The sequence below is a fragment of the Gavia stellata genome, chromosome 8, assembly GCF_030936135.1.
Source record: "Gavia stellata isolate bGavSte3 chromosome 8, bGavSte3.hap2, whole genome shotgun sequence".
NCBI lineage: Eukaryota > Metazoa > Chordata > Aves > Gaviiformes > Gaviidae > Gavia > Gavia stellata.
In genome coordinates this window covers 2220096-2248048 of record NC_082601.1, presented here as the reverse complement: position 1 = coordinate 2248048, position 27953 = coordinate 2220096, and the positions used below count along the sequence as shown (strand labels likewise).

General features: G+C 40.1%; 1 protein-coding gene across 2 annotated transcripts; it reads right to left on the bottom strand.

Annotated features, from left to right (window-relative positions):
• Positions 1-223: 223 nt before the first annotated feature.
• On the bottom strand, positions 224-26336 carry STAM2 (signal transducing adaptor molecule 2). 2 transcript variants are annotated; one of them, XM_059820364.1, is made up of 14 exons: positions 26278-26336; positions 16923-17007; positions 13936-14011; positions 13616-13711; positions 10653-10799; positions 8890-8959; positions 7941-8127; positions 6988-7082; positions 6166-6248; positions 5897-5984; positions 5498-5552; positions 4688-4841; positions 3022-3191; positions 224-2793 (listed from the first exon to the last, which is right to left on the bottom strand). In XM_059820364.1, exons 1-14 carry the CDS (start codon positions 26315-26317, stop codon positions 2562-2564), a joined length of 1578 nt encoding a protein of 525 aa, XP_059676347.1. In that variant the 5' UTR covers positions 26318-26336; the 3' UTR covers positions 224-2561. The 2 variants fall into 2 exon arrangements, with proteins under 2 accessions (XP_059676347.1, XP_059676348.1); XM_059820365.1 differs by lacking the exon at positions 3022-3191 and having other exon boundaries at positions 2623-2793.
• Between the last annotated feature and the right edge of the window lie 1617 nt (positions 26337-27953).

Here is a 27953-nt window from a genome sequence, read left to right as displayed (position 1 = left end):
TTAAGAGTTTATATGAAAAAGCAGACGTTATCTACCATTGATTCCTGATATAAAACAGTAGGTAGAAACCTAACGTAGAAATCTGAAGTTAGATAAATCCTTTGGCAGCATGTTCAGTTACAATCAGGCCTTAAAAATAAATATGATAATGTATAGAAGTATGAAGAGAAAAAACAGATCCTATTAACACCGAAACCCTCTAAATACACTATTTTAATAATAATAATTAAATTATTTTACACTATCTACAAGTTGCATATCACAGAATTAGGAATATAAGAGATGACAGAATGACAAATCCTGCTTTTATAAAATTTCAGGCTTTAACAGTATGCATATATGTAGCTGTGTAGAAAATCTCAGACAAATGAGTATATACATTATTTATATTTAATAGTTAACTGAACATAATCAAATCACATCTGTCTAGCCATCTCCATTTAAGATACTCAATATTTCTGCTGGACCAAAGTTTTGAATCCAATAAAAATACCTACCTTAACCTCAATTTACTAACAAACATGGAGAATCTATATAAATGACAGCAAGGTTTAGTTTGACGTCATACCATCTTGGAACAAAGTAAACTCTTACAAAAAAATCTCCAAACAACACGCATTTTGAACAGCAGCATTGAAATTAATTATTCTTCTTAAAGAATGCAAGGATCAAGTTATCAAAAAGCTTCAGTATTGCAACATGTGTTATTTATGCTAAACTACTTAAAGGGGAAAGGATAAAGACAACTTAAAGTCACACCAAAGGGAAAGACAAAAGCTTCCTTCCAATTGCACACATTTAAATAAAAAAAAAAAGATGTGAAGAGCAGGTACTGAATACCTTATTGCATAAGCATGAGGCTGCAAATGAATAAGGTCATGATACTAAATAATTAAATAAAATGTAAAAGAAATGGAGGTGGCGCTGAGCGAAGGGTGGTTTTTACTCCTCAACAGAAGTCTACAATCTGATAGTTCTCATTTGGTAGAAAAATTATACACCAAACATACCTATTTAGACATTTGGAAGTTTCATGCATTTAATCAGGATGTTTTTATCAGTGATTTGCTTCCATTATTTTCCCAATTTAAAGGTTATTACTCACAATAAAATTGTTAAAATAGGTATAAATATGACTGTGCTAAAGTGAGTAGGTAAATAGTGTTTTTTTTCCAGAGATTGAAACAATAAAAGAAAGAAATCCCACATTCCTGAAAGATAATTCAGCTCATCTGCTCCTCTTGTACAAAGCCCACCCATTAAAAAAGTGCATCAGGGAAGAAATTCTTAGATTTCTTTTCTTAGCCACCAAATGCTACACTTCCACAGTTCCGCAGTTCCGAGGCAATTCCTTTTCTAAAGACACGTCTGTCATTTTGAATATGCAACCACTCCTCGTATCAAATGAGGAGCACAATCCCACTCACAAAGCACGTGCATGCTGCCTATACGGATACTGCCTTAAATACACCTTTTCCAAATGGCTTAAGAGTTTCTCTGACTGTAATCGGCATTTATTTCAAGATGGAAATGGTGGCAGAGAAAGGAAATCCAAGAGAGGCAAGAATCCCCTGGTCCCACAAAGACGATTCCTGTTTCACTCGGCTCCCCACTGGAAAGGGAACAAGGCAGATTCTCACAGTCTTAAGCTTCAAACGTTCTGGAGCCCCTCCTTTACCACAAGGAACTACAATACTCCTTCACTTCTAAACGCATCCAAAAAGGAAAAGAAAAGAGATTCTGTACAAGTTTCTGGCTCAGCACCTTGTATCCACAGCGTGCCCACACAGTCAGCTGGGCGCATCCCTTGCCTGCTCTTGCAAAGGAGACTTGTGCTTGCAGTACCACCTCTGCCAAAAGACACAAGCAAGCTCTAGCAAGACCCCACCTGCTTTCTTCAAGAGAAACACATCAGAAGGTCTCCGTAGTTTCCCAAAAACTCATAGGCAGCACTGTAAAAATCTCATTTCTTGTATTTCCGTAGGTACGTGGTCCTCACTGTCACAATATCAAATCATTTTCTCTTCCAGCCCTCATCTGCTGAAGTCATGCAGTTGTTCCAATTACACAGTGCACATCAGATTGTAAAGCTCACTACAGCAGCGCAGAGAGAAGGTGGTCTCTACACCAGCAGAGATTCTCTAAAGCCACTTGGATAGAAGGATTATAGTAAGATACCAGAGGAGGCAATGCATAACGAGAGCAACGCATAACAATGATTAAGCATCCTCAAGTTTTCATAAACATGTTTAAAAGAAAATTTATTTTTTGACAATCTTTTAACTTAAGATTCACAAGTGGCGTTTCTTGAAACCACTGAAATAAGGGCTGAAAGTAATCTGAAATTATTTAAAACCATCAGCTAATCTAGTTCAAGCTATCTTTATGCAAATGCTTAACAATCAGATCTGATCCGTATTTTTACTCTGCATCACCCTAATGCAGTAAGCTGGGTTATTTAAAAAGGAAAATGTATTTTGATATCTGTGACAGGTATTCATAAAAATGATTAGGTCAGGCAACCTTTACTCATTAATTCAGAAATATGAGCTGGTTTGTTTTTAAAGGAGAGGCTGTTGATGGTAATTTGTCTGATGCTGTAGAACGGAATGAGCAGGAACTGCCACGGGATAACCTGGTCCCTGAGGCAAACTCGATGCGTTATTCTGGTAAGCCGACATATCCACTGACATTCCCATCTGCTGCGGGGTGTAAGCAGCTGTGCTGGCAGCTGACGGAAGGCCGGGGTTCTGGTTCACGTACGTCTGGTTTAACACAGAATCCGGTCCTGGGCTGTGACAAAACAAAACAAATCTAATTCTGACAAGTTCATGTCTATTTATCTGATAAGCAGATTTGCAAAGACGACTATTGCTTAGTCCAAAAGCGATCTGTGTCTTTTCAAAATGATCAAACAGTATTACGTGTCATTGAAAATATTCCAAGAACACGCAACCTCTAGACAAAGTAGTAAAATTACCGTCGGGAAGAAGGTGATTTAACCGTTTGCTGAAGCGATACCTTAAATACGCAGCTTGAGCTGGCTGAGTTGCTCCAGAAGAATTTATACTTTGAGGCAGAGACCTCAACTGCCCCATCTGATCAGGTCCTAGGCTATAACCTGGGGAAATGGTGACTTGGTGAACGCCCTGGATCATGTAGTTTCCACTAGGTGGCTGTACAGGATATGACTGTGAATAAAAAAAAAACCACCCAAAACATTGTATACCTTTTATTTTCAATTAAGTAGCAGCAAATGTGGCACAGAATACCACTACAATGAACAAGTATGTTCAGGTTCAAAGGCTGAAAGAATGTCCATTAATTTTTCCAGCAAGGTTCTAAAAGCAAAACATGTAACTTCTCATAACACGTTTTAAATAGGCATCCTTTATTTCATCAGAAGGCACCTTTTTCAGAAATGCCCTGCTAACAAGGTAAGTGCTTAATATCCAAAATAAGAACCTTTTATATCACGTACAAGACCTCTGCCCCTCCCAGAAACCTTATTTCTTTCTCTCTAATTTGCCTTGTCTTTAAAATGTTCAATCCTTACATATTTTGATGCACAGAGATGAGTAGGAAGAGGGGCACCACACAAGACTTCTTATTTAACATACTTTGGAAATTAAAACATAAGAATATTCTAAGACAAAAACACAAAAGGAAAACAAGAACTTTAGTTTCTTGTGTTTCTAGTTTAAGATAATGCAAGTCTTTACTCAAAATTCAGACAGAACAGGTGGAATAACATGCTTAGTCTACAGAAGTCTATGCTGCCCATTGGTTTTGCGCTAAGCTCAGCATGGTTAGCATTACCTTGTATTTTTCACCACTGGAAGCACACATTTTGGAAGAAACCGTAAACTCCAGTTGCCTTTTGGCTTAAATTACTTTTTAACCTCCGAATATAATGAATGTTCCATCGCTACCAGGAGTTAAGGACATGGAATTACTTTTAACTGACATATTTTCAGATCTAGCAGTTGCTATGGCAACTATTCTTTTCCCACTGAACAATTAACATTACTTTAAGTGAATTTTACTTTAAAAACACTCATTCTACGCTTTCTCCAAAAAGGATCTTTAAAATCTCTCTTTCTCCTCCATTTTGGTTTTCTTTAAACACTAATATGGCACATTAGAGATACTGTGAAACCGTTTTGAGCAAGTACACCCCCTAATACATGTTCATTTTTTAAGGGGAAAAAAAGAGACCTAAAACCAGATTAGTGTTTCTATATTTAGAAAAAGTACACTGCACTCATGATTAATGCACTAATATTAAAGTTCACTTCCATCCCCGCTATTAGATAAGAAGGTAACATTTTACTTTAAGACTCAGGACATGACTCATAGCAAGAATATCTACCAAGCTGCTGAAACACACAATTCTAACTGTAAGAAATTAATCATGGAAGGAATCTTTTAGTATTTTCAATACAATCTTTCTGTTAAGAAGAGCAAAATTGACAACTATACCTTATTGTACAAGCAGGTAACTGCAAATTGAAGTATTCTGTTCTACTGCATAGATTGTATTTTATTCTAAAGGCTATAAAAAGTCACCAGGCAATGTCAGATTGTTCGTAGGCTAGCAAGAAAGTGTACACTTCATTTTTGCTGTCATCTTTTTAAATAGAAATCTATATTAGGAAAGTCTCTATTTCCAGAAAGGGATACTGACCTGCACTGAAACACCAGAAGATGTAGGTGGGTATTGAGCAGGATGGTGGAGTTTGGAGTAGGCTGAATACATTGGTGTTTCATTCATCAGTTTGTTATAGAGCTCCAGAGCTTCTAGAACTTTCACATTCAATTCAGATAATTCTGAATGTTTTCTGTTTCAAAACAAATATATGCAAACACTAAGTTTCTCTAACATCTACTGTTAGATGGTAAAAAAGAAGAGTGGTTCATTAAACAGTTTTGAATACACAAGGAAAAAACCTTGAAAGGCAGATGGTCAATTTCTGCACATCTATATTGTAAAATTGCCATTCTGTTTCTTATCCCAATGGGACTGGAAGGAGAGTCTAAGTGGTGAACAACTGTTCTTCTCTAGCTGCAATAAGGCAAGCAACTCCACAGGTGTTAGTTACCTTTTCTTTTCACCCTCAAATATCCCTAGGAGTCTGAGGGGGAAGAGGCAAAGATATTGTTGAATAGATTTTCCCGTCATGGAGGACAGCCAGCAGCAGACTGAAAACACCAAGCTCCAAACAGATTGCAAAAGGCTACAGTCAAAAAGTGCTAATATAAAAAGTGCACCCAGTAACTTATGCAGTAAGTTTTGGAGAGCAGCAATTAAATCTTCGGACACACACTGGGACTTTGGTAACTAAGCGTTAAAAAATAAAAGGTAGAATTGTCAAAATTTCCTTCTTGCAAGGTGTTCAAGCTTGGGAGATGAAAGTACCAAAAAAAAAAAATTAATACAACTGCATAATTTAGAGTAAATCATAGTAAATAACACAGAAGCTACATTATGGCTCACCTATCTATCTCTTCTAGTTTTTCATCTATCATTGGACCCATCTGTTGACAAATATCTGTGAAGACAAAAGTGTCAAGGTCATTAATGTCTTGCACAATTAAAAGTTTAAATGCAGCCAAAAAATACTTTATCCAAGTATACTAAAACAGCATACGAAATTGGAGAGTGCACCTAGTTATCATGCATGTCCCATTCCTCCAGCCCAAATAGGAAAAATACTTCGGTTATTCTACTTTGTCACCCTCTCTCCTCTTTCCCTAAGCTATTCTACAGCACACTATTACTGCAGACCACGGTTTCTCTAAGTTTAAAATAAATGCAAAAGAATTACCAGCTCAATCCACAAAAGGTAATTGTGAGAAGAAATACGAAAACTAGCTAACTTAGTGCTCAAAGTACCTTCTGAGTCTAGAAGATCTGGAGAATCAAGCTTTAAATCTGTAGGATCTATACTCTGAAGTACCTGCAGTGTTTTATCCATCTTATCCTGTAAGGTGAAGAGAAGATGAAGAACAGTTATTTCTAAAGCACGGCAGAGACTGTTTTAATTTTCAAATAAAAAAAGTTGTTTATATAAAAAGAATTATCCGCTAACATTCAGTAACAAAAGAATGCTTCAACCAATGTAAAATCTCAGCAATTTTTTTATATTGAAAGTGACTGCATACCTCATCTATGTAAACTGGCTCAGCTTCTGCTTTCTTGATTTCTTCTGTAGTATCCTCAGGAACAGAATTTTTATCCACAGTTGCTGAAAGAACAAACATTAGTTTCTCTTCTGCAGCTGTGTTACTATGCTAACTTAAAACACACATTTTCCCCTTGCTTGCCATCAGATCTTTAAAGGAGAGAAATTTGAATAAGTGCTTTAAGCAATGATGCACCTAGCTGCTGGAGAAGGGAAAATGGGTTTGCCTAGAAAACGTTCTGACAAGCTGCTTCCTTGGGGCTGTCAGCCTGGTTACGAACCTAGGCCCAGCAAGGGAAAGACTCTTGAGTCATATTAGCAACTAAAAACACCTCCAACACATGTACAGTTAGTTTCAGCCAAGTCGTAAGTGTAAAGATTTATTTTGGTATCATGAGCGTGAATAAAGCTAACAATGTGATTCTTACAAACCACTGACATGGGTGTAAGTGTTATTCTGTACTAGGTCTGATGTCTGAAAAGAGACTTTGACATTTTAAATGGCAAGTTACTGGATTCATATGTAATATCCTACCGACAAAGAATTATGGTAAATTGAACTGAATTTCTGTGACAGGAAAAAGGTTAACAACTTAGAAGAGAATCAGAAGACAGGAATTGTTGAAGTGAGCTACAGCAGTGGTACATGCTTGCTTGCTTGCTTGAAACAAGGGCAGGATTTCTCTCTCAATTCTTTCCTTGGGCTGATTTCAGGAAATTATTTTGCTGATGGGCTAATTAGTAGTTCCACCATAAGCCTACCTTTCTAAAATAATCTGTCAGCTTTTAGTAGCTAACTTACCTGCCTCAGGTTCCACATTCAAGTCAGAAGTCACAAAATTAGATGGAAACAGTCCTACTCCTCTATGATTTTCACCTTTCCACCAATTGGTGTCACTGGGGAAATAAAGATGTTATTACAAAACTCTGAACATTAACGCTGGTGTCAGCGACATATTTTGGGTTTTTGACAGAAAACCTGTGATATCTAATACACTGTCTCCCTGTGTATCCGACAACAAAAGGCAAAGGAGAACATTTGTAGAGCTTAGCAGCAAAGCCAAAGACAGGAGCTGGAGCAGACGGGTGGGGAGGAGAAGAAGAGTGATCAGGGGAAGTAAGATCATTCAGTAGCAATCACTCAAAGTTTAACACAACTCTTCAATTCTTTGGATTGATTAGATGATAGCCCATTATAGCTTCATCTAAAAGTTTACAAGTACACAAGCGGGGACTAACATTAGAAATATAATTGACCTGTCACAGTCTATTAAATTAGAATAGCATTAGCAAGGAAGAAGTTCTGCTTCTTAGCTATCATTGGGGCAATGGTGATAACAACAATCATTATCTTAAGTATTTTTTTTCTTCAGTTTTATTCTTAGCAGATGTGATGCTTGATAGCCAAAGATTTAACAATTTCTGGAAGTAGCTGGAATTTAGCACTGTAATGCGTATGTATATTCTTACGACATATGTTACAACCAACTAACATTTATCTTAAAAACCACAAACAAATTGGACCTACACCACAGAATGAAATACCCAGCGTAATACAGTGAGGTTCTCCCTGCACCAAAAATAACTCAAGGTAAAAAACTTGGGGTGTGGAAAGAATCGTGGAAGATAAAGGGATTTGAGGGAGACCAGAGTGACAATATACATTTCTGTGAGAAAAAATGCATCAGAGGAAAAAATTGCTATCCTAAGAAAACAGCTCTGGAATAAAGGCACCTCCATCAGAGTATATTATACCTGTCATCCAAAACAAAAATAATCTCTCCACTTTTAAAGGTGAGCTCATTGTCCTCGACGGCTTCAAAGTCATATAGAGCTCGCACCTTCCTCGAGTTCTGATTGTTCTGCTGAATTTCTGCAGATGGGTACAAGGATTTAGTTTCCATTTGTTGCTGTTTCTGCTCTTGCAAAGACAATTCGATAGCTACAATTAGGGAAAAAAAGAAGTTTGTAAATTTTATCCCTGTATAAAAAGGCAGTTTGCTTTTCTAATAAAAAAAGAAAAATATTTATTGCTATATTATAAACATGGTCTGTATCTGCTTCTCCACTATTTTAAGTTTAAAAATCTTTGCTCCAAACTACTAGCCACATTTCACATTTCAACAGCCTTACTCTGCCCTGCAACAGGATTAAAAGACAAGATGTAATCACACTCAAGTTATGAAACATTTAAAAAAACCCTCTGCTTTTCATGGTACAGCCCACTACTTGAAGCAGTGCACACACTACTAATGTCAGCAGCACCATTAGTGAAGAATTTATCAGTATTTCTGATCTTGCTATGACATCTGAGCAACAGTAACTATATTCAAGAAAGTGGAGAAAGAATAAAACATTTAAATGTTCTGATTTTTTTAAAGCATCAAGAGGAAGGCATAAAATTTAAAAATATAAAAATATAAAAATAAAACATGTGGGTGCAGAAGGGAAGACCAAGCTCTCTGGAGACAAAACAGTCACAAAACAATGCTAATGGCTATGTGATGGGGAAGAATATATATCTTACCCCAAATCCTCATCCATGAGGACAACACCTTGAATGATACAGTATACTAATTCCCAAGCGGCTGTGCCCTTGCTTTCAATTCTGTGCAGCAGAAGACAGTACAATTTCCTGTTTCCGCACATTTTAACAAATCTTCTAGAGCACATGTCTAACCCAAGGCTGTGACTAGCAATTTACCTTTAGCTATATCTTCATCTTCTTTGTTTTTACTCAATGATGAACCATTCTTAGCAGCATTTGTGGTAGCCTGCAAATGTATTAACAACAGAGTAAGTTCAGCTTACAAAGGAAGAAAGGTCTGTAATTATATACTTAAAAAAATAAGTAATAGGTTGTTCCTGGTTAGCTGCCTTGCTGTAGCATTTCATTACAGCATCAAGATGACCTTCTAGAAGAAAAAAAAAAACTATTACTCTTCAGAATCTCGGCCAGGTTTTATTTTGTTTTCAGCATGGAACAAAGTAAAATAAATAATCAGATCAAATTTAAATAACTTTTCTCATTTAAATAATTATTTTAGTCTCATTTAATAAAGTGAGACTACTCATTTAAATGACCGGTCTTCCCACGTTTGTCCTCCAGTCCTCCGCCCCTCCCTTTAAGAGAAGAAAAGCTCTTTGGAGTCCTATATTTGCCAAGACCCAAGTTATTAAGCAGCAGCTGGACTTGCTGAAAAGGGAAATCTCTCTCTGCATCAGAGCAAAAAGCCACCCTCTATCTCTGCTGGTGGGACAACAGGAAGGAAAAGCAAACATACATCAAGTTGGGAGTTGTTGACTTAAATAATACGAGTCTCCACAACAGCATAGTGGAATCATTCTTAGAGTTTTCATTCCAACAAGGAAGCCTTCCCGCACATACCAGGAATGAAGAACCTAGTTTCAGACACTAGCCGTGTCTAGGACTTACCAATGGTCCTAGAAAACAATTCTGTACGAGCATACCAAATAATAATAAACCTCAGCTTTGCTTGTTTGAAGTGAAGCATATGAGATAAAAACATCAAGATGTCATTTGGTATTTATTTGTAGGAAAGAAAACATAATTAGTTGCCGGTACTCTAGATCTTCCATGTTTCTGCCATATGTTTTAACATATATCCTAGATTTAGAAGTGAAAACATCTTTGTGGAGGAAGGGAAGATTGTAAAAGTAAAAAAACCCTCTGTGTTTAATACAGAGAAAAGTAAACTTCATGTAAGGAACACGTAATAGAAGCTGCAGTTCTAATTTTCAGGACTCATCTTCACCTGACTCGTAATTAACATGAAAATATTTTGAAGCATCAATAATAAAGCACAGAAGAAAACCCACCTGTAATCATATCCGCCAGCTAGAAGATTAGGCTTAATACACCACCAGAAGCAAAATACAGAGGGCGAGCTTAGGGATTGGAGCACCTCACCTACTGCAGAGCCAGGACAATTCCTGACACAGACAGGTAACTGCACGAACAAGAAATGGGGACCCAGAAAAGGAAAGCATAGCAGAGATCATCTTCAAAAATGCCTTAATTCCAGATATTGACCTTTGTTTTGTGAGACTCTGGGAAGAAAAATGAAGGTATGTGCTCCAAGTCAGCAATCAGAACCATGAAACACCACGTACAAAGTGTGGGTGTGGAATTGCTTTGATTTAGGTGGTGACAGCTCAATAAAGCTCTAAAAATGATTGGAAGAGAAGAAGGATCTAAAATGAAACAACTCGTAAGCGCATCATGAAATAGCCTTTAGTCTGTTCTTATTTTTCTTAGGAAGGCAAGGACAAAAAAGCAGAATGAATAGAAACGAACCTCAGCATAAGGAGCCAACCAAACTAGAACAAAGATCCTACTCTCCTCTGATCAAAAGCACAAAAGATCTCATTTGGACAGCTTTTCATTTTGTTCACTTCCAGGAACAGTGAACCGAACAGTACCATGTATCCCAAACCAGCTTTTACCTGTGATCCAGCTGCAGGAAAAGTTACACCTTCTTCTTTTAAAGATTTAATAGTTGCAGATATTAAGCTACACTGCGGGTCTTTCTGAAATTCTTCCGACCACTCCACCATTAGAGTTTTTAGCTTTTCACATACTTTTGGATGAGCCTAGAAGACAAAATGGCATAGAAGGGGATGCTTGTACCCCAAAATGAACAAAAACAGTCGTTCCCTCTCAGTATAACTTTGTTACCAAACCAATTTTTCTATAATCATCCTTAATAATTAGTAATTGTCTTGAGTAAGAAAATTTGGAAAATAGACCTCAGAATACACCATCTTTTATACACTGATCCTGGTATTACAGAGAACATGCTTAGATTCTGGAGCATAATACTTTCATTGGAAAGCTGGCATAGCTGTTTCCAACACCATTATCCCAATGCAGCAACAGACTGCAGGTAGTTCAGATTTCCCTGATTCTACCAAACAGCTGGTTAAGTCAGGGCTCCTCCAACCCTTAAAGCAATCCTCTGAGGCAAATCCTCTTGCACAGCCAAAGCTTAGATCTTGCAGGCAACTCACCTACCTATACTGCTATTATTTTAGTGGAGTCAATTTTAGGTGGATAAGGAATGGTTAAGGAAAGAGACTGACAAACTTTTTGACTTTTCAAGTGTTAGCCATGTTTCCATCTCAACAGCTTTGGAGAAATTCAGGCTACCTACCACACTTACCCCAACCTTTCTGCACCTCTACGTTAATTACCCTCCATTCTACCTCATTTTTCTCGTCGTTACTTCTAGCTTGCATTGTTATTCCCCTCCCAACCACGTAAGTTGGTCTAATATAAGATACTGTCTTTCCCTACAAGACAATACCCCTTCTCTACCTTTTATGACTTCTGCTGTCTTCTCCTCAGACGCCAGAACACATTTCTCCCTGTTGATTTCTCAGGTGATAAGCTCTCACAAAACCCTGATCTTCGTACCATCTCTGTATATACATATGTATGTATGTCTCCTTGATTCAGATTCTCTCACAAAAATTAATTACGCATTACGTATTATGTACAGTGCCACCCAGCTCATGGGACAGTTTACACTATCAGCTCCTGAATTAGGAACCGAGGCGCAGGGACACAGTCTGGTAAAGGAAGATATTTGCTTGCAGTGGGGGCAAACCAAGATCAAGTTCATGCTCTGCCTACAATTCCTCTGGCTCCCACATTCCTATCCAGCCTCTCACTTGAAAGAGCCTCTACAAGCTCCCCTTCCTCCACCCTCATCCACAGGTTTTACAGCTACTCTAAATCCACATAGGACCACTGATTTCATTCAACACTGCAAATTTGATATGCTAACAACCTCACCCAAAGTGATAAACCACCTTCAGAAAACCAGGTCAGAGTCATGTATTACTCTACTGTACAGCTAAAGAATACCCTTCAGAGTATACCTCAGTAACATTAAACATCAGCTATGTTAATCCTGTAATCATGTAATAGCCTTAAAAAAATTATTGGAGCAAAAAGAGCAACTCTTCAATAAAGCAGCTAATATACGTGAAGGTCATGCCAATGCCATAAGGATAAACCAAAGCACTTCAGACTCTATACACTTTCTGGTTTTGTTGACAGTTGATGAAAAGACTATAGTTTGAACCCAAAGCATTCAAACTAACCTCAAGATACCTGCTGGTGAATAAGGTTCTGGGGCTGCTGGGCTCACCTACATCTGCTTCACTTGGCTTGTCTGGGTAAGAGCCTGGGACTGCACAAATGCATGGCCAAGATTTCTCATTTGACTGTAGTTCAGATCACACTATAAGTCTGCGCCTCACAGGCAAACATACACTGAACAGTAAGAATGTTGACAAGTTTGGGCTCAAGCATGCATTTAATTGAAGGAAGAGACATAGCTTGATAGGCTCAGTATCAGCACAAAGACATTTGTTATACTTGTCTGAACTCATTTGCTTTTGGAGAAAAGGGAGAAAGCATAATTTTATCTGGCCTCTGAAGATTATTCCTCCAAGTGGGCCAGGGACGGGGGTAAAACATAAGTATTTCCCAACAACAAAATAAATTATGCTCCAGTAGACCATTCTTCAGTGGGATTAAAGGTTTGTTTTTACGTCCACAAGTGCTGTCAGACCATGAAGGTCAACGTTCTATTTCAGAATGGACCACAGCTAATGAGAACAAAGGGGAGGACTTTAAGACCTATTTTTCCATACAAAGCGAGAAAAAGAAGAGCTGTGAACTCATTTTGCTTCCCAGCAATTTTATTAGTTTCCTTAATTGCTTTGCTCCACCTCTGATGATTCCAGGCCTCCCATATAGTTGAAGACTAACTTCTTTTTAACCCGTTAGCCATTTCTGTCTTCAACTGGAACAGTAATTAGGGGAAAGCTGCTTCTGCTTATTCAATTCATTACATCCAGATTTAGATCTCATCAGCTGCTTGACCCTAACCACTTAGGTCTTCCTTTCTTGGCTACCTCCTCATTCAGCATTCTGAGAATCTCTGGAAACTAATCAAGTTGTTTGAAGACTTTATCCTTTTCCTTGTAAAAACATAGTTTAACTTTCTCACAGTTTTCCCTTTGCACTTCAGCCCATTAATTTCATTCAGGCCAAATAAAAACTCTCTTGAAGAAAAGCTGCCTTCACCACTATCAGATTAATCGAGCTTAGGAACAGTCACAGATTTTAATTAAAATTGCTCACATAATTTTGTAAAAATTTGGAGTAGGTATTATCAGCCTGCCACTTCTTTAATACGTTATATTTTCACAGTAAAAATTAAAGTACGTGAATTTCAGTGATAAGACAAACAAACAGCAGTATCTGCAATAGCACCAGAACTAGAAAATGCATATTAACTACAACATTATTTTTGCCAGTTCTTTGCTATGCTGAGACAAAGGAAAGAAATTGCCAAAATAATTCTCCCCCAGTACTTAAGATTATAAAAAATTACCTTATTTATTATACCTCGAGCTTCACTAGCAAAATCACGAGAACATACTTCTAAGTGAAATATTTTTCCACAGTTTGATACACAGGCTCCTAAAAGCTGACAACAGAAATACAATTGTGAAAATGTATGACAACAATGAAAATAATCCAAAATAAAAGCATACATAAAGACAGTTAAATTTAATCCTCTGTTCAGCATGCACACTCTGACTGACTTCTAATGAAAATATATAAAGGTATTAATTGATCAGTACACATTTAATAGCTGCATTATATAAGAGAATACAAAGGTTTTTTTTAAAATAGCGATAGTCTACTCACTGTAAGTGCTTGCAAAGCCACATGGGGAACTTTATGATTTACTCTCTTCATGATGGCTTTAAGGCAATCCTTTGCTCTGTAAAAGGAACAAAGAAACTATTAGTGATAAACGGGACTGACATGATCTGTGGAATGAATGATAACAGCTACTCAAGTTGAGTAAGCAAATAAAACCGGGCCTATTGAAAAAAATGTAACCTAACCTAAACTTTTCCCAGAGCTAGTCTGGAAAAAATATTTAACAACTCGTTTGTTCTTATATGTGTATCAGATTGGAACAGACTCCATTTTTACACTGGCATTTTGTATTAATTTCCATAAAACCACTGACAGGTCATAAAGGGAGCAACTGCCATTAAGTTGAGGAAATGGATTTGAAATAGACAATGAAAGAAATGTCTACATAAAAAAAAGAATGAGGAGCAGTGATGATTAAATACATGGTTATTTTACTGGCTACTGTAAAAGGTCTCTACGGATTTAAAAATCGTGCTCACAGGTTGTCAGCTCTTGGAACCTATTTTCAAGACACTAAGGCCACATAAGATTTTATAATTTGTTTCAGCAAAATCTGAGGTAAGTATAGAATAATGATTAGCACTTTAAATGTTACTCTACTAAGGAATTTCGTACTTAAAACAAGCATTAAAAGAATACAGCCGCTACATAGGCTGAGGCATATGTAAGGCTTCATTAACACTATTATTTTGAACCCGCTAAAAACATGAAATCTCTATGTAAAGAGCTGATACAGTATCTTTACAGCTAGGATCACTTGCAGTATACTTGAGCTGCTATGTTATCAAAGCACAGATGTGTCTCTGCAAGGCTGCGTTTCTCCATGTCGCCTAGCGATCTCAGCTCGAACAACCTGTGCCCTCCACCACTAAGGTTCTGCTTCCCTGGTCACTTTACGCAGGCACAGGTGAAAACCACTGATGAAAGCAGTGGACCAAACACCTACCATCCCTTCCTACAGCAATGCAGTCGCCTTCCCTGAGACTGAGGTTTCAGCAGTCACACAGTGCCTGGATCAAAGAACTGATCTGTCTGAGCATGTTAGTCTTCAGCCAGATCACTGCCCAGAGCAGATTCACCAGGAATCCGGCACACAAGGGGCTAGAGGAAATATCTGACAACCCTCTTCAATGAAAATTCTCTCTCCAGTCAACTTAAAGTCATCATGGAATTGCAACCTTAGGCAAAGCTTAAAAAAAGCCTGTGCAGAAATAAAACCAAAACTGTTTCACTATTAACATTAAAAAAGATGTTCGTTTCAAGGTTTTGTTTCAAAAGATGTCTGTTTCAATGTATTGTGTGTACAGTAGCGAGAAAGATTTTCTGCCACTGTATTAAACAAGATAATAAACTGCATCTATGTTCACATTTTGTTTTAGAGCAGTAGTCTGGTTTTCAAACAATTTTTCTGATCATTCCCACATGTTGCACACTTAGTTCACAGCGGAGTTTTGTGCACGTAGATTAATTAATTTCGTTTTGGAAGAAACTAAGCCAGAAGTTCCTCTGTGCACACCAAGTGTGCTCCAGCCTCTCAAGGAGCTGTTAGAGTCGGAGCCAGTGACAGGATCTGCAGACAAATTTGCACCAATGCTGGTGTGGACATTAAGTTTAGGAGAAGAGGTTAAACCTGTTCTGAAGAGCGGAAAAAACCCAAACACCCTGAGCTGCAGTGGTTCAGTACCAACCACTCTGGTTTACTACTCCAGCCCTATCGTGCCGAGTTACTTGGTGACGCACACATAGGCAGAGAAGTATAGTTTCAGTCCTAATATTGAGTATGTTTGGTCATCATTAATATACAAACAATCCACCAAAGTCAACATACTTGTTGTTAAGCTATGTATTTATTTAAGGGTAGGCAACAATATTTATTATTTTCAGAAGATGGCTCTTAGCGAAGGGCAGGAGGGAAGAAAACTACACAAAACTGAAGTAAAATATGCTGGCAGTAGTGGCATTTAAAATTCAGAATTTAGGATTTTATTGTGTATACAAAAATATATATTAAGATTTAATTACATATTTTTTATATCTAGTTTTATATACTGCATGTGTAATTACAAAAAAAAACTAATTTTTTTTTTTTTTTTTTAACAATCTTCCCTCCCCCCAAACAAGCAGAATTAGAACAACCCCCTCTACATAAGTATTTTGGTACTAAAAAAAATAGATTTTTAAGAAAGGACTCAAAGGATATTCTACACTTTTTTTCTTAAGAACTAAAGATTCCCAGATTGAATAGATTTGCCGTTATCCCCTGTGGGAGGTAATTAATACAAAAAGAACTTCCTCAGTATAGTAATCTTAAACATTACATACAACTGATAAAAATTCTACAATCACTTAAGAATTCAGCCTATGCACTAATTCAAGTTTACTTCAAAATTTAAAACATCACTCAAAAAGATTACCTTAAAATTCAGCAAATGCTTTTGGCCATTATAGGATCACTAATCTACCACTTATGTTTCAGTATTACCACTTAGGCTAAACTGATTCAAATTGATCTGTGTTTTTTGATCCAAATTTTTTCCCCTTTTTTCCTCCATCTCTTGCATTCTTCCTAATCAATAAACACAGACAAATTTCTCATCATAAATAGCTAACTGTCCTAGCTAGATAATTTTCAAAGAAACTAGTTCACTTTTCCTACTGGCACAGTTGCTTCTTTAAATTTATGCAAGATCATTAAATATGAATAACTTGGTCTACTGTGCAAAACTCCATAAAAAATTGAATGCACTTGGCATATACAAATTGCTCTACTAGAAATCCTGTTGGAACATTTCTTTCAAAGAATTTTAAAGCCAACTACATATATTTGTAGAGCTTGCAGAAGTGTCAGATTGGTAGCACTTTTTGCATAGCTGACTACGCTAAGCATTCTGAGACGCGTTCTCTCTGAAACAGCATTCTTCTTCGTATAAACATGAAATTACATGTTGTAATGCTGAGGTACAGCTTACCCGTTAGGAGTGCTTCCAACTTTGTCACATATATCCATAATAAGACCCCAGTCCTCACTGGTGTTATATTCATTTGTAGCCTTTTCTATAAAGAAAAACAAGATTGATTAAGTGTAATACCCTGTTAAGTTCAGACTCAAGTCAACAAACACTTTCTCAGCCATACCAAAAAAAAAAAAGACTCCACATACAAAATACTGAGATGCAGCGCCTTCTACAGATTAGTGCTAATTCTTGCTATCTGGTAAAGTGTTATGTACAGTTTTCATTTAGGAAGAACTGCATTGGACTAACAGATGTGGTAAGTATTTAAAAGAACCAAAACCAGAAACAACTCTTGAAATGTAACGTTGTAAATGATGAAAAAGAAACTGCTTCTGTACAGTTTGTGAAGTTACTCCAAGTTTAAGACATAGCCCTAGTTTAGAGTTTGCTCAAGGTCTTCTAACATTTGCATGCCACTAAATATTTCACATGGATGTTCCAAGAAAAAAAAAAAAAAAAATTTCTTTAGGACTCTAAAGGAAAACCATCTCCTCATTCAACACACTTACTAAAATACCTTTTTCCTACCAGATTCTTCAGGAAATCTAAACCCCACAGCAAGCGTTGAGAAAAATAAATGCCATGGAAGAATTAATAAAAAACACAGAAGGGGGCAACAAAAACTAATTAATATTTGCAGCATATCATTCTATCTATTAACTGATAAGGCTTAATGTTATTTATTTGTACTTTCCTTTTAAGTTTTTATTAGAACCATGTTATTTTAAACACATGTAAATATTGCAATTCTATCAAAATAGCTTATAAACAGCAAATTAAATATTTTATACATTGCATTTGCTGCCTTAGGATTTAATTTTAACCTGCCAATTTAATATTTTAACTAAATCCAAAGATAAGTGCTTTTAGATTTTTATGTTGTGTATTAATACCATCAGAATGCACTTCATAATCATGGCAATATCATAATCAGTACTTCTACCAAATTTTGCTGTGGTAAGAGAAGCCACTAAATCCCTTTGGGACTGAGTATTTTAAAGACTATTTAGTAGATTAAAGCAGAACATAATGGTCACTCACTATTAATGTGATGGTGGTCTGTGATAGCAGCTGTTCCAAAATTACACGGTTTGCGGACAGCAATACTACTGCAGGATAAACCCAGTCTCCTGTGTGTAATTAAGCCTCTTCTCTAATAATCAGCTTCACTACTTAGGTTTTGCAGTTAAAAGTTGCAATAGTACTCAGGCTAGCTCAGCAGAATGGCTTCCACAAGAAACCTGCAAGCATAGCAGCCAACAGTGCCCCTAAAAAACCTTCTGTTACAGACATAAAAGCAGACCAAGGAGGAATGCAAATTTGCAATTTTGGCCATAGGTTATCTTCTCAAGGTAGACTAACTACTTAGAGGAAGCAAATATTGTGTTAAAAGCGTGTTCCTACAGCACAAACCTTCTAAAGACTTACCCGGAAAGGACATAATTGTTAAACTTTCTTTCAAGTGCACCAATATTTTTAGGACACTAACACAAAATTCATTGCTTGTTCTTGAAAATAAATGAGTGCCTGCAGTTTTAAACATTTTAACATTTGATTTATTAAAAAAAAAAATCAAACCAAACCAACCCCCATATGCACATTTCCTGGATACGTGAACTGTAAGTACTGAACAATCAGGCAAGAACAGCAGAACGCAATGTTTGGTGCACACAACTTCAGCCTGGTGTTCCCTATGAAGTTCTGCCAGATAAAACTGCTTTTTAAAAGCATCGCCTTGCATGTCTCCATCCCCAGTGGTGCGAATCCTCCCATCAAAACTTGTCAGTCAAATTAATCCATCTCATCAAATGACAGCAGCCATCAGTTGTGCATATGAAGCCAGTCCTCCAAGGACAAATAGCACCAATGCCTATAAAAGAGACTGGGCATTATTCAATAGCACTGCCTGGTGTCACCCTGATCCGAAACCTATCTCCCCTCTGAAATTCCTGGCATATTTTCTAGATGCCTCTTTCTGCAAGTCCCCCTCTTCCATGAGCAGAGAGGGAGCAGCTAACAGTAAACAGTAAGAAATGGTGGTAGGTCAACAAAAAGGCATGGAAGTCAAGAAAAATTGAGGTTGTGTTCCACACCTGAGTCTTCAGAATCATAAACCACCACAAACAGCAATGACCAACGCTGCAACTGGGCTTTTCCCAGCCTCAGCAACACCCACTGACTCAGGAGGATGCAAGGTCAGCTGAGACGCAGGAGTGCTTCGATACGGGTGGGCACGACTAGTGAAGCAAGCCGCAAGACAGGTATTGTCATGTGCACAAGCTTTCTTTATCGTTTCATACGCTCCAAAACCCCAAACCCAGACCTCCAAACTTCCCTCTTCCTGCACTCCCTTCTCCTTCCCTCCACTACTCTCCTTTTCAAGTGGGAAACAAATCAAATCAGGTAATTAATTTTCAGAGAAGTTATTTTAAACTAACATAATTGCATCCACAAAAAGATGCTTCGAGAAGACATGCCAATCTGATTCACTAGTAAAAAGCACTCTCTTCTAAAATATCACAGCAAAGAAACAAACCGAAATAGATACTTGGGCATAAAAATACATAGGAAATTTAAAATTACTTTGATTGTCTACAAGCCAGTCAAATGCAAGCTTGTAAACTGACCCTGCAGTGTAAACACTGCGAAACCAGGCACCTTGCTTTGCACACGCTGTCATGCAGATGCAAAAAAAGATCCCCACAAAGAGTGCCTGAAAAAGAACAGGGTAAAACAAGTACAGTGGTGCAGCTCTTGGGCTCCAGCTCCTTCAGCCTGCCGGGATGCATCAACAGCTCTCCCCCCTTTACGGCGTTGGTTACATAGACACAGGTGTCACTTTCGTCCTCTACAGAAGACTCAAGAGCGCTTGCCAGAGGATATATTGAAGTTTTCCTGGACCCTTAGAGGAAATCACCATCAGCTTTGCCTGCCATGACAGAAGATGTCCCATGCTATCCTGACCAACTCTTCCACTGCCAACAGGAAGTCTTAATGTTTACCAGGCTTCACCGAGAAGTTTTCAACTCCACACCTTCTACACCCTGAAGAACAGCATAGCTACCGTAACGCTTAGCGCTACTTACTCACAGCTCCCGTGCTTTTCCCCCTCTCCCCCAGCCAGCACATTTGTACACGGAGGCACGTCAAATGCAAACTCCCTCCTCTTGTATCTACGTGGCCTGTTCTAGGAGCAGACGTGGTCCTGGTGAAAATACGAAGGCTGCCCTACAGCAAACTCTTACAACTTTTGAGGTTTTCTTCCCTGCCAGCATGACAAATTTAACAGCATCTGTTTTTTTGCTTAACATGAGCTCCAGCTGAAGAATACTCTTGAAGGAAAACTACTTCACAGATGCTGAGACATGGACTTTGATCAGAAGAAACAGATGCGGGAGGATGCATTTTCCAAGATTTTTTCAGTGCTAAGAGAATAGAAACTTTAAAAAAAAATGCTATGACTTATACTCTGTAGTCCTCCAATTAATGAGGGAACACTAGACTCGAGTTTACTTTTATAGAAATAACAATAAAAGCAAAATATGCTTCTTTTTATTGCTGCCTGGTATATTTTTAAAAATCCACAAAGAATTAAAAAAAACACAGTTAATCATTTTTAACTGGATCAGTTCCCTGATCTGATTTGCCATGCAGCTGCACTAAAAACTATGCCAACACAAGACAGAAGATAGCACTAAAATGAGCAGCTGGGAAGAGGATGGGAGCTGTTTACTGATACTACTGCCAAAAGAAGAAATGCTTGTCAAGCTACTGCCTTGAAACACTGTCACCAGCTCTTCCAGAAAAGGAGGTAATGCTTCACCATGGCATGCTAAAGTCAAGTTTTTCAGGACCCTCCCTCTACCACACAACATCCAGAAGGACTGCTGCATCTGAAAGGAAAGCTGAACGTCACCCTTTCCAGCCTAACTGCACTAGTTCTTTTCCCCTTTTTCACAAGAAAGGGATGGGTAATACACAGAAATCACACCAAAAGACAGGAAAAAAGAAATACTATGAGGACTGCAAGCGGGCAACACATGGTAATCCTCAAAAGCCTCCTTGTTTACATCTTTTCAAACATTAAGTCCTCAGTCGCTAAAGATCCTGGCATAATGTCAAAGATCTGCATTCATAATTAAGTGTGCTACTGCACGTTCACTCTTACAGGCCTGGAAACACCACGCAGAGCTCGCAGCCTCCATACCCTGCAGCTTTCATACAGCACCTCTCTCGAGGCCTGCTGCATTTTCAGCAACGCACAACCAGCACTGGGATCCCTCTGGTTTGCAAATTACGAAAGGAACACACCCCATTTCTAATACAACACTGAGAATCCTGCAGGTATGTCTAGGATGTATCTATACTCACACTGGCAAGGAGCAAGGAAAACAGCACGAGCGACTGGGGTAATCTTAAATACCTATGTGAACCGGAAAAGGAAGAAAAGAAAGGGAATTGCGGGAACCTCACAGCCCCCAGGATTCCCCAAGCATCATAAGGGCACCCCAAAAGTTCTGCGGAAATTTCTGCCAAGGTAACCAACGTGACACTGACTCCTACCAAAAGGATATCGCACTGTTACACAACACAAATCTCTCACTGACCACTTCTGCTAGAAATCTATATCCCATTTAACATACAGCATTAGCATTTGACACTGACACAGCAGAATCAGCAATCCTGGTCCTATGACAGCCCTACCTCTGTGCTGCCTAGCACAAATGATCTTCAAACTTGCAAAATATTTTGTTATCTCAGTCCTGAATTCCCTTGAGCCAAGCTTGCCAACAATGCCAAATAACATGTCAGTTAAAAAAATAAAAATACTAGAATAAAACATTTTTATGCTAGAAACAGAGAGAAAACAAGCATTCAAGCACTGATTTAGCACAAAGAACTTTTCAATTTGATATGGCATTTGCTAAAGACTGTCATCACTAAAACAAAAATTTTCTAGGGACTGATTTGCCCCCCAAAGCTATGTGAAATAAAATCTTGTCTGCACAGAAATACTTCAACTTTTACACAGAGCCATTCTAAGTATGTAAAAACAGAGGTCATATATGAAAAGTGAAAGATAAAAAAAATTGAGGACTACTCCACACTGTTGTTTTTCAGAAGATAAAGCAGAGTCACATGGATGAAACCCAGAAATTTAATCCCACGCACCTTCATTTGTTTGCTTTGCTTTGGTATAGCCAAATTAGAAAATTCTAGCTTTGATTTAATTAGTGATTACAGACACAATGACACTATAGTCATATGACTTGCATTTCCTGTAACACTGCACGGTCCACTTGGTCCTTGCTGGAAAGGCAACCCTACTTGTAGTGATCCCAGGTCCCTATTCATGTCACCGAATATGATATTCTAAAAAAAAAATCGGATCAAGGTGAAATATTAAAATAACTTTTTGCAATGTAAATCCAGTCCACCAAGAAGGCACTTTGAGATAGAATTTTTGCTTAAAAAGTAAGCCTGACATTTTGTTTCATTGAGTCAATTGGCCAATAAGCTGAAAAGCAAACAATTCCGTTTGTCAGGCAAACTGCAAGAAAAACATTGAAAAGACTAGGGAGGGATTAACAGAGACTTGTACTCTAGAGCCTGGAAAGCAGCAAAATGAAAGTTACCAACAGTCACATTTTATATAACAAAGCATCCCTCATAATATGATTAAAAACAAAAAAAAGTGAGGCTATGATATATTAAAAAAATAATCAAGGCAGGGGCGCTAGACCAGTAAGAATCTCAAAACCAAGAGAGAAATGCCATAAAATTGCAGACTCAGAATTTAGGAATTTCAATCAGTGAAATCAAGGTAAAGCCACAGACTGAAGACTGGAAAATATTGTCCCTACATTTCAAGAAAAAAAGAAACACCCAAACAACACCCAAAACAAACCCCAATTATCTTGTCCTCAAATATTTGCAAGACTTTAGACCAAACGTTGAAGACAAGAATTATTACAGACTGAGAAATAAAGGGGAAACATGATGAATTGTAACAGAAAGCAATTACTCTTCTAGGTAAGGACATCTTATCAAAGGCTAATCTAGCACCAATTTTCTGTTCGGATTGCAGAGAAACATTCTATAGGATGCCACGTGCAAGTTACTGGCTACAGTTCTTGGGTCAGTCTACAAGTAACACAAAGCACTCTAATAAGGATGGGGAGAGTTTACTCCCTGAATGACTCAAAAATCAGTCTTGAAATCAATATTAACATATCCTGGATTACACTGACAGCAAGGGTAAGGGTCTTACAGGGAAGCTAGCAGGAAGTTAGAGGGTTTCATCACTAAAAGGGAAGACTAAAACATCACATTAAGGGGAAACGTAAACCCTTGAGGACTGGAGTAAGTAGAAAAAGATAACAGTTAGTAGGACAAAAATGTAAATTCACACAGTCAAAGTCAATAAAAAGATTCTCCTAGAATCTAAGTGCTCAGCAGTTGGAAATGAGAATGAGGAGTATGCTAAGTTTAGCACAAGAGGACACAGGCCATCACGGCAAAGCAGCCACAAAAAGGCAAATACAATCCTAGAATGAAACACGTCGAGTAAACATTTCAGCAAAGCACAAGGAAACACAAAATGCTATCATACAAGTTATCAGCGATCCATGATATGGTGTACAATTCTGGATGCCAGTCAAACTACACAGAAAAATACTTCCTACCCCCTTGATCACGTCAACAATCTTATGCAAGAAGGCTAACTAAACAAAAGATGAAAGGGGATAGGCTTGTTCTCTATTGAAGGAGCAACTACTTAAGAGATGAAGGTTATTTAAGAGGAAGGACAACGCTGGGAAAACAGCAAGTGCATATGAACTAACTATGAATAGATTTAGACAGGAAATTAAAAAGCTTGTAACACTCTAAAGAACTGAGGTTTTGAGGCATCCTCTCAAGAAGAAAAACAGATGAAAGAAACCACACTCCTCTAGAACACTACTCCATAGGTTAATCTTGTGACACTGCAACCATATACAAAGCAACCAAAGAAGATGCCAAGGAATTAAGATTCTGCGCAGCTCTGCTGAAAAGCAAACATACGGGTTTAGAACCAAGAAAGCAAAAACAGCTGTGGCAAAGCAAAAGCGCTTTTACCTACATTTTCTAAAGGTGCCCCAAGAAAAGAGCAGTACTGGATGTATGGCCTGAAGAGAGAGCTGCATCAACTTCATTGCTTGCTGCTAACAAAAGCAGGGTCCTGTTCCTCCCATTAACCTTTGCAGGGGTGTCCTGCTCCTCTTTTTCACTGCCATTTTACAAGCCTTTGCTGAGCTGATTCAAGTCACCAACCTTCCAAACTCATCACCTTCATAGATGATTCAACCCACCAGCCAAATACTTTCTTCTGGCAAATTAGCTTTTCTGCTAAAAAGAGTTGAATCAGCTCAATGGTGAATCAAAAAAAACCCAAACACCTGGGTGGATGGGACCATGGAAAAGGATCTCTCCTTCCCAGTAGCATCAGATCATCAGCTGGGCTCAACTGTTTTCTTGATACGTACGGGTTTTTTTTGTAATGAAAAAGACAACAAATGCAAAAAAGTTAAATCCTGACAGATGCATATTAAAAGCGTGAAAAAACACTCATGTAAATACTGCGAGTTAAAGTACAGGCCATCCACATTCGATGATTTTATATTCTGGATAGTCTAATTTCCAACGGAACAGTAATTTTTAAAAAAGCTCCTAATGACAAACAGGTTTGTCCTGGAAAGGGACTGTAAGATTTAGCCTCAATAAACAAAGTTCCTCTTCTGTTGCACTTGTTTAATTGTAATAAGTACAGACAGTTACACTCAGTATATATAAAGAAAAATTTAAGAAACTTCAAGCAGACTGACACTTTTGAAGTACTATGATCTTGAAGGTCTTGAAGCATTTAGGTTTGCCAATTCTGCACAGCTGTGAGAGCCCCCAGTTCAAAAAGCCTTCACTTGTGCAAACACATCAGTTAAAGCCATGCAAAAGGCAAGCCTGGCAAAACACACCTAAAACTTCACAAGGTATTTGAAATAACTGGACTATGCATAGCTGGTCTGGCAAGTTTCTCCTTTCATTTCAGTAACAGGTCAACATCAAAAATCTCACGATGGTTTGTGAGAAGATAAAGAAGAAAGGGAATGCTTTTATTACACAAACTTTGCATACACATTAAGAAAACAGTGCAAGTTATACTCAACAAAGAAGAGGTGATGTGGTAATGTGAGCACTCACAACAACCCCTTCCATCTGTATACACCCCGGCCTTGATAAACAACCTAGGAATGTTGAATTTGCCTCTTACCTAAAATTCCAGTATAACAAGAAATGTAAATCTGACTCCAGTCTCTAGCTTAATATAATAGCTTTTTCCAGTACTTTGATTCAGAATAGGCATTGTTTAAAAAAAAAAAGCAACCCCCCCCCGCTTAAAAAGCAACACACAGAACAAGTTTGGTGCTCAAGAAAGCGCAAGACAGAGCAAAAGCACAAAACAAAACAACTGAGTCATCATCTTCATCCTGTCGATGGCACCAACTCCAGCCAAAGTTGCCTCATGGTTTTGTAATGGGAAAGAATGTCAGCTCAGGCTTAACATGATGCCCCCAAATCAGCCTCTAGACACACCTTAGTATCAGGCACTGAAAGAGGCATAAAAATGGGTTCCTACTGACACTAATTCACCCGTGAGTTCTATGCCAAAATGGCAAGCTTTACATACCACTTCACTCCATGGAAACCTAGTGTGCCGAGCAACTTGATGTGAAAGGCAGGAGATAACAAGACATCTCAAAGACATGCTGTAAAAGCTGTCAAACTTTAGAAGTTACAGCACGACTGGCCACTAAACACTTCCTTAAACTGCTGAGCGCAAACGGGGCTAGACAGGCTCCGAGGCTGCCGTGCCTCAGAGCACCCCAGCGGCCCCGTTTCTCTGCGGAGGCCACGACGCTGTCAGAGACCCAGGAGGGCAGGCAGGGCAGGCCGGGACGGCGGCACGGAGCCGCCGGGTACCCGGGATCCTGTCAGAAGCAGCACGTCGGTTTTCCCTGAAGCCTCACGGCCCGACTGCCAGCAGCTCTCAGCGCCCCGGGGCCCGACGGACCGGCTGCTCACCGAGCAGGCCTGAAACCGCGGCCTCCACCACCGGCCGTCGTTGCTTTTTCTCCCTCAGGAGCCCAGGGCCCGCCGCGGGGAGCAGGAGAAGGTGGAGGCCGCCGCCCCGCAGGCACCGGCCCTGCCGGTCACCCGGGCCCAGCCGCCGCCCAGCCCGGCCTCCCCGCGCCCCGCCGTCCCGCTCGCTCACCCACGTCCTGCTCGAAGGGGTTGGGGGCGAAGAGCGGCATCTCGGCAGCGCCCGGCCGGCCCGCCACCCGCCCCTCGGCCGAGACACCCCGGCCAGCGGCCGCCCGATCCGCCGCCGCCCGACCGCCGCCTCAGGCCCCCGAGGCTGCCCCGCCGCGCCCGACCGCCTGGGGGAGGAAACGCCGCGGCAGCACCGCGACGACGCGCCGATCAGGCGGGGGATGCGTGAGGGCGCCGGTGCCGCCCGGCAGGACGGGGAGGGGTGGGGAGGGCAGCGGCCGCAGCAACGGCGCGGCGGCGTCAGGCGTTCGCTGGGGCACCCCGGCGGGACGGGGGCCTCTCGGGGGCGGGGCTACCGGCGGCCGTGAGGGGAGACCCCGCCCCGTCCCCGCCTCTCCTGGGCGGGGCGGGGCCGGGGGTGGAGGCGCTGCCGGCTGCTCGTGACGTCACGGGGCGCCATCTTGAGGCGGCGGCCGCTGGGCGCGTTGTTCTCCTCTTCGTCCCTGTTTTCCCCGCGCGGCCGCCGTCGCTCGGTGCTTCCCCCTCCGGAGTCAAAACCCGCTTTTAAAAGCTGCCGGAGGGCACGGGCTGTGTCGCCTCAGTGGGTGCGAGGAGGGGCGGAGGGCGGGGAAACGGCGCCCGGCAGCGGGTGCTGTGTGCCTGGGCGGGGGGGGCGGTTTGCTGAGGAGATGGTGGCCGGCGGGTGCGGCTGTACGGCGGGGAGCGGTGCGGCCTGCGGGGAGTATGGCTTGGGGGAGCATGGCCGAGGGGGTTATCGTCCATCTTGAGGGAGGGGAGGGCGTGCAGCCTTCTGCCGGCCGTCCCCACGGGCAGGGCCGTGCCACCGGGAGGGGAAGCTCCCCGAAAGGCCCCTCTCTGGGCACCCCTGAGGGCCCCCTGGCCTTGTACCCGCTGTGGGCAGCCGTCAGCAGCTGCATGCAGGAACCTGGGAGCTACTGACCGTCGCCTGGTGCATCTCCTTTTTCTGAGGAGCAGTGTGACTTCAAATGAACTCAGGCCAGTCGGGGTGTGAGTCAGTAGTGTCATACCCAGCACCATGTGCTTTTTGGAATATGCACAGTCATGCATTTTAGAGCCGCGTCTCAGAGTAGTCGTGAGCCTTAGTCATCACCACGGCAGTGTCAGTGCATTAGTCAGAGCCTATTTTTGACTCCTTCCACAAGAGAACTCGTGGAAAAGTGAGACACGGCAGCGTTACAGTGGCTGTATTTCTGTTAGAAGGGTAGGACTTTGAAAGTACTGAGAAGAAGGTTTCTGAAAGATTTCTGTATGATTCAGCGATACTTTCCTGCCCACTCATCTCAAATTTATGAGGCTGCATTTTTTTCCTCATCCGTGATACGCAAGTATAAAACTTGAAGATACAAAAGTTTCACTTACCCCCGTGAAAAATATTTTTAGGCTATTTTGCAAGGAATTTCAGATTATATATTAGAAATCAAATTTTATTCGCTTCCCTGACTGTATAGCCAGTCTCCCGGGCGGTGTCTGTGGTCCGGTCTCTCGTGGAGTTTCCGTTTTGTTCCCATTTTCCAGGGTTTGAGGCAGTCTGCAGGTGGCACCGTTGTCTCACGTTGACGACATCGTTGCCCATCCCGAACCAACGGCTGGAAAACTCTTTCTCTCAGTTTTCTAAGGCAAAATGGAGCGCCTTTC

Bases quoted from the DNA above. Each gene is read 5' to 3' on its own strand.
- STAM2 (XM_059820364.1), bottom strand. From the start codon at position 26,317: ATGCCGCTCTTCGCCCCCAACCCCTTCGAGCAGGACGTGG. The intron at 13,712-13,935 runs GTGAGTAGACTA...TTCTGTTGTCAG, and splicing joins TGGCTTTGCAAGCACTTACA to CTTTTAGGAGCCTGTGTATC. The intron at 4,842-5,497 runs GTGAGCCATAAT...GTTTTGAAACAG, and splicing joins AAACTAGAAGAGATAGATAG to AAAACATTCAGAATTATCTG.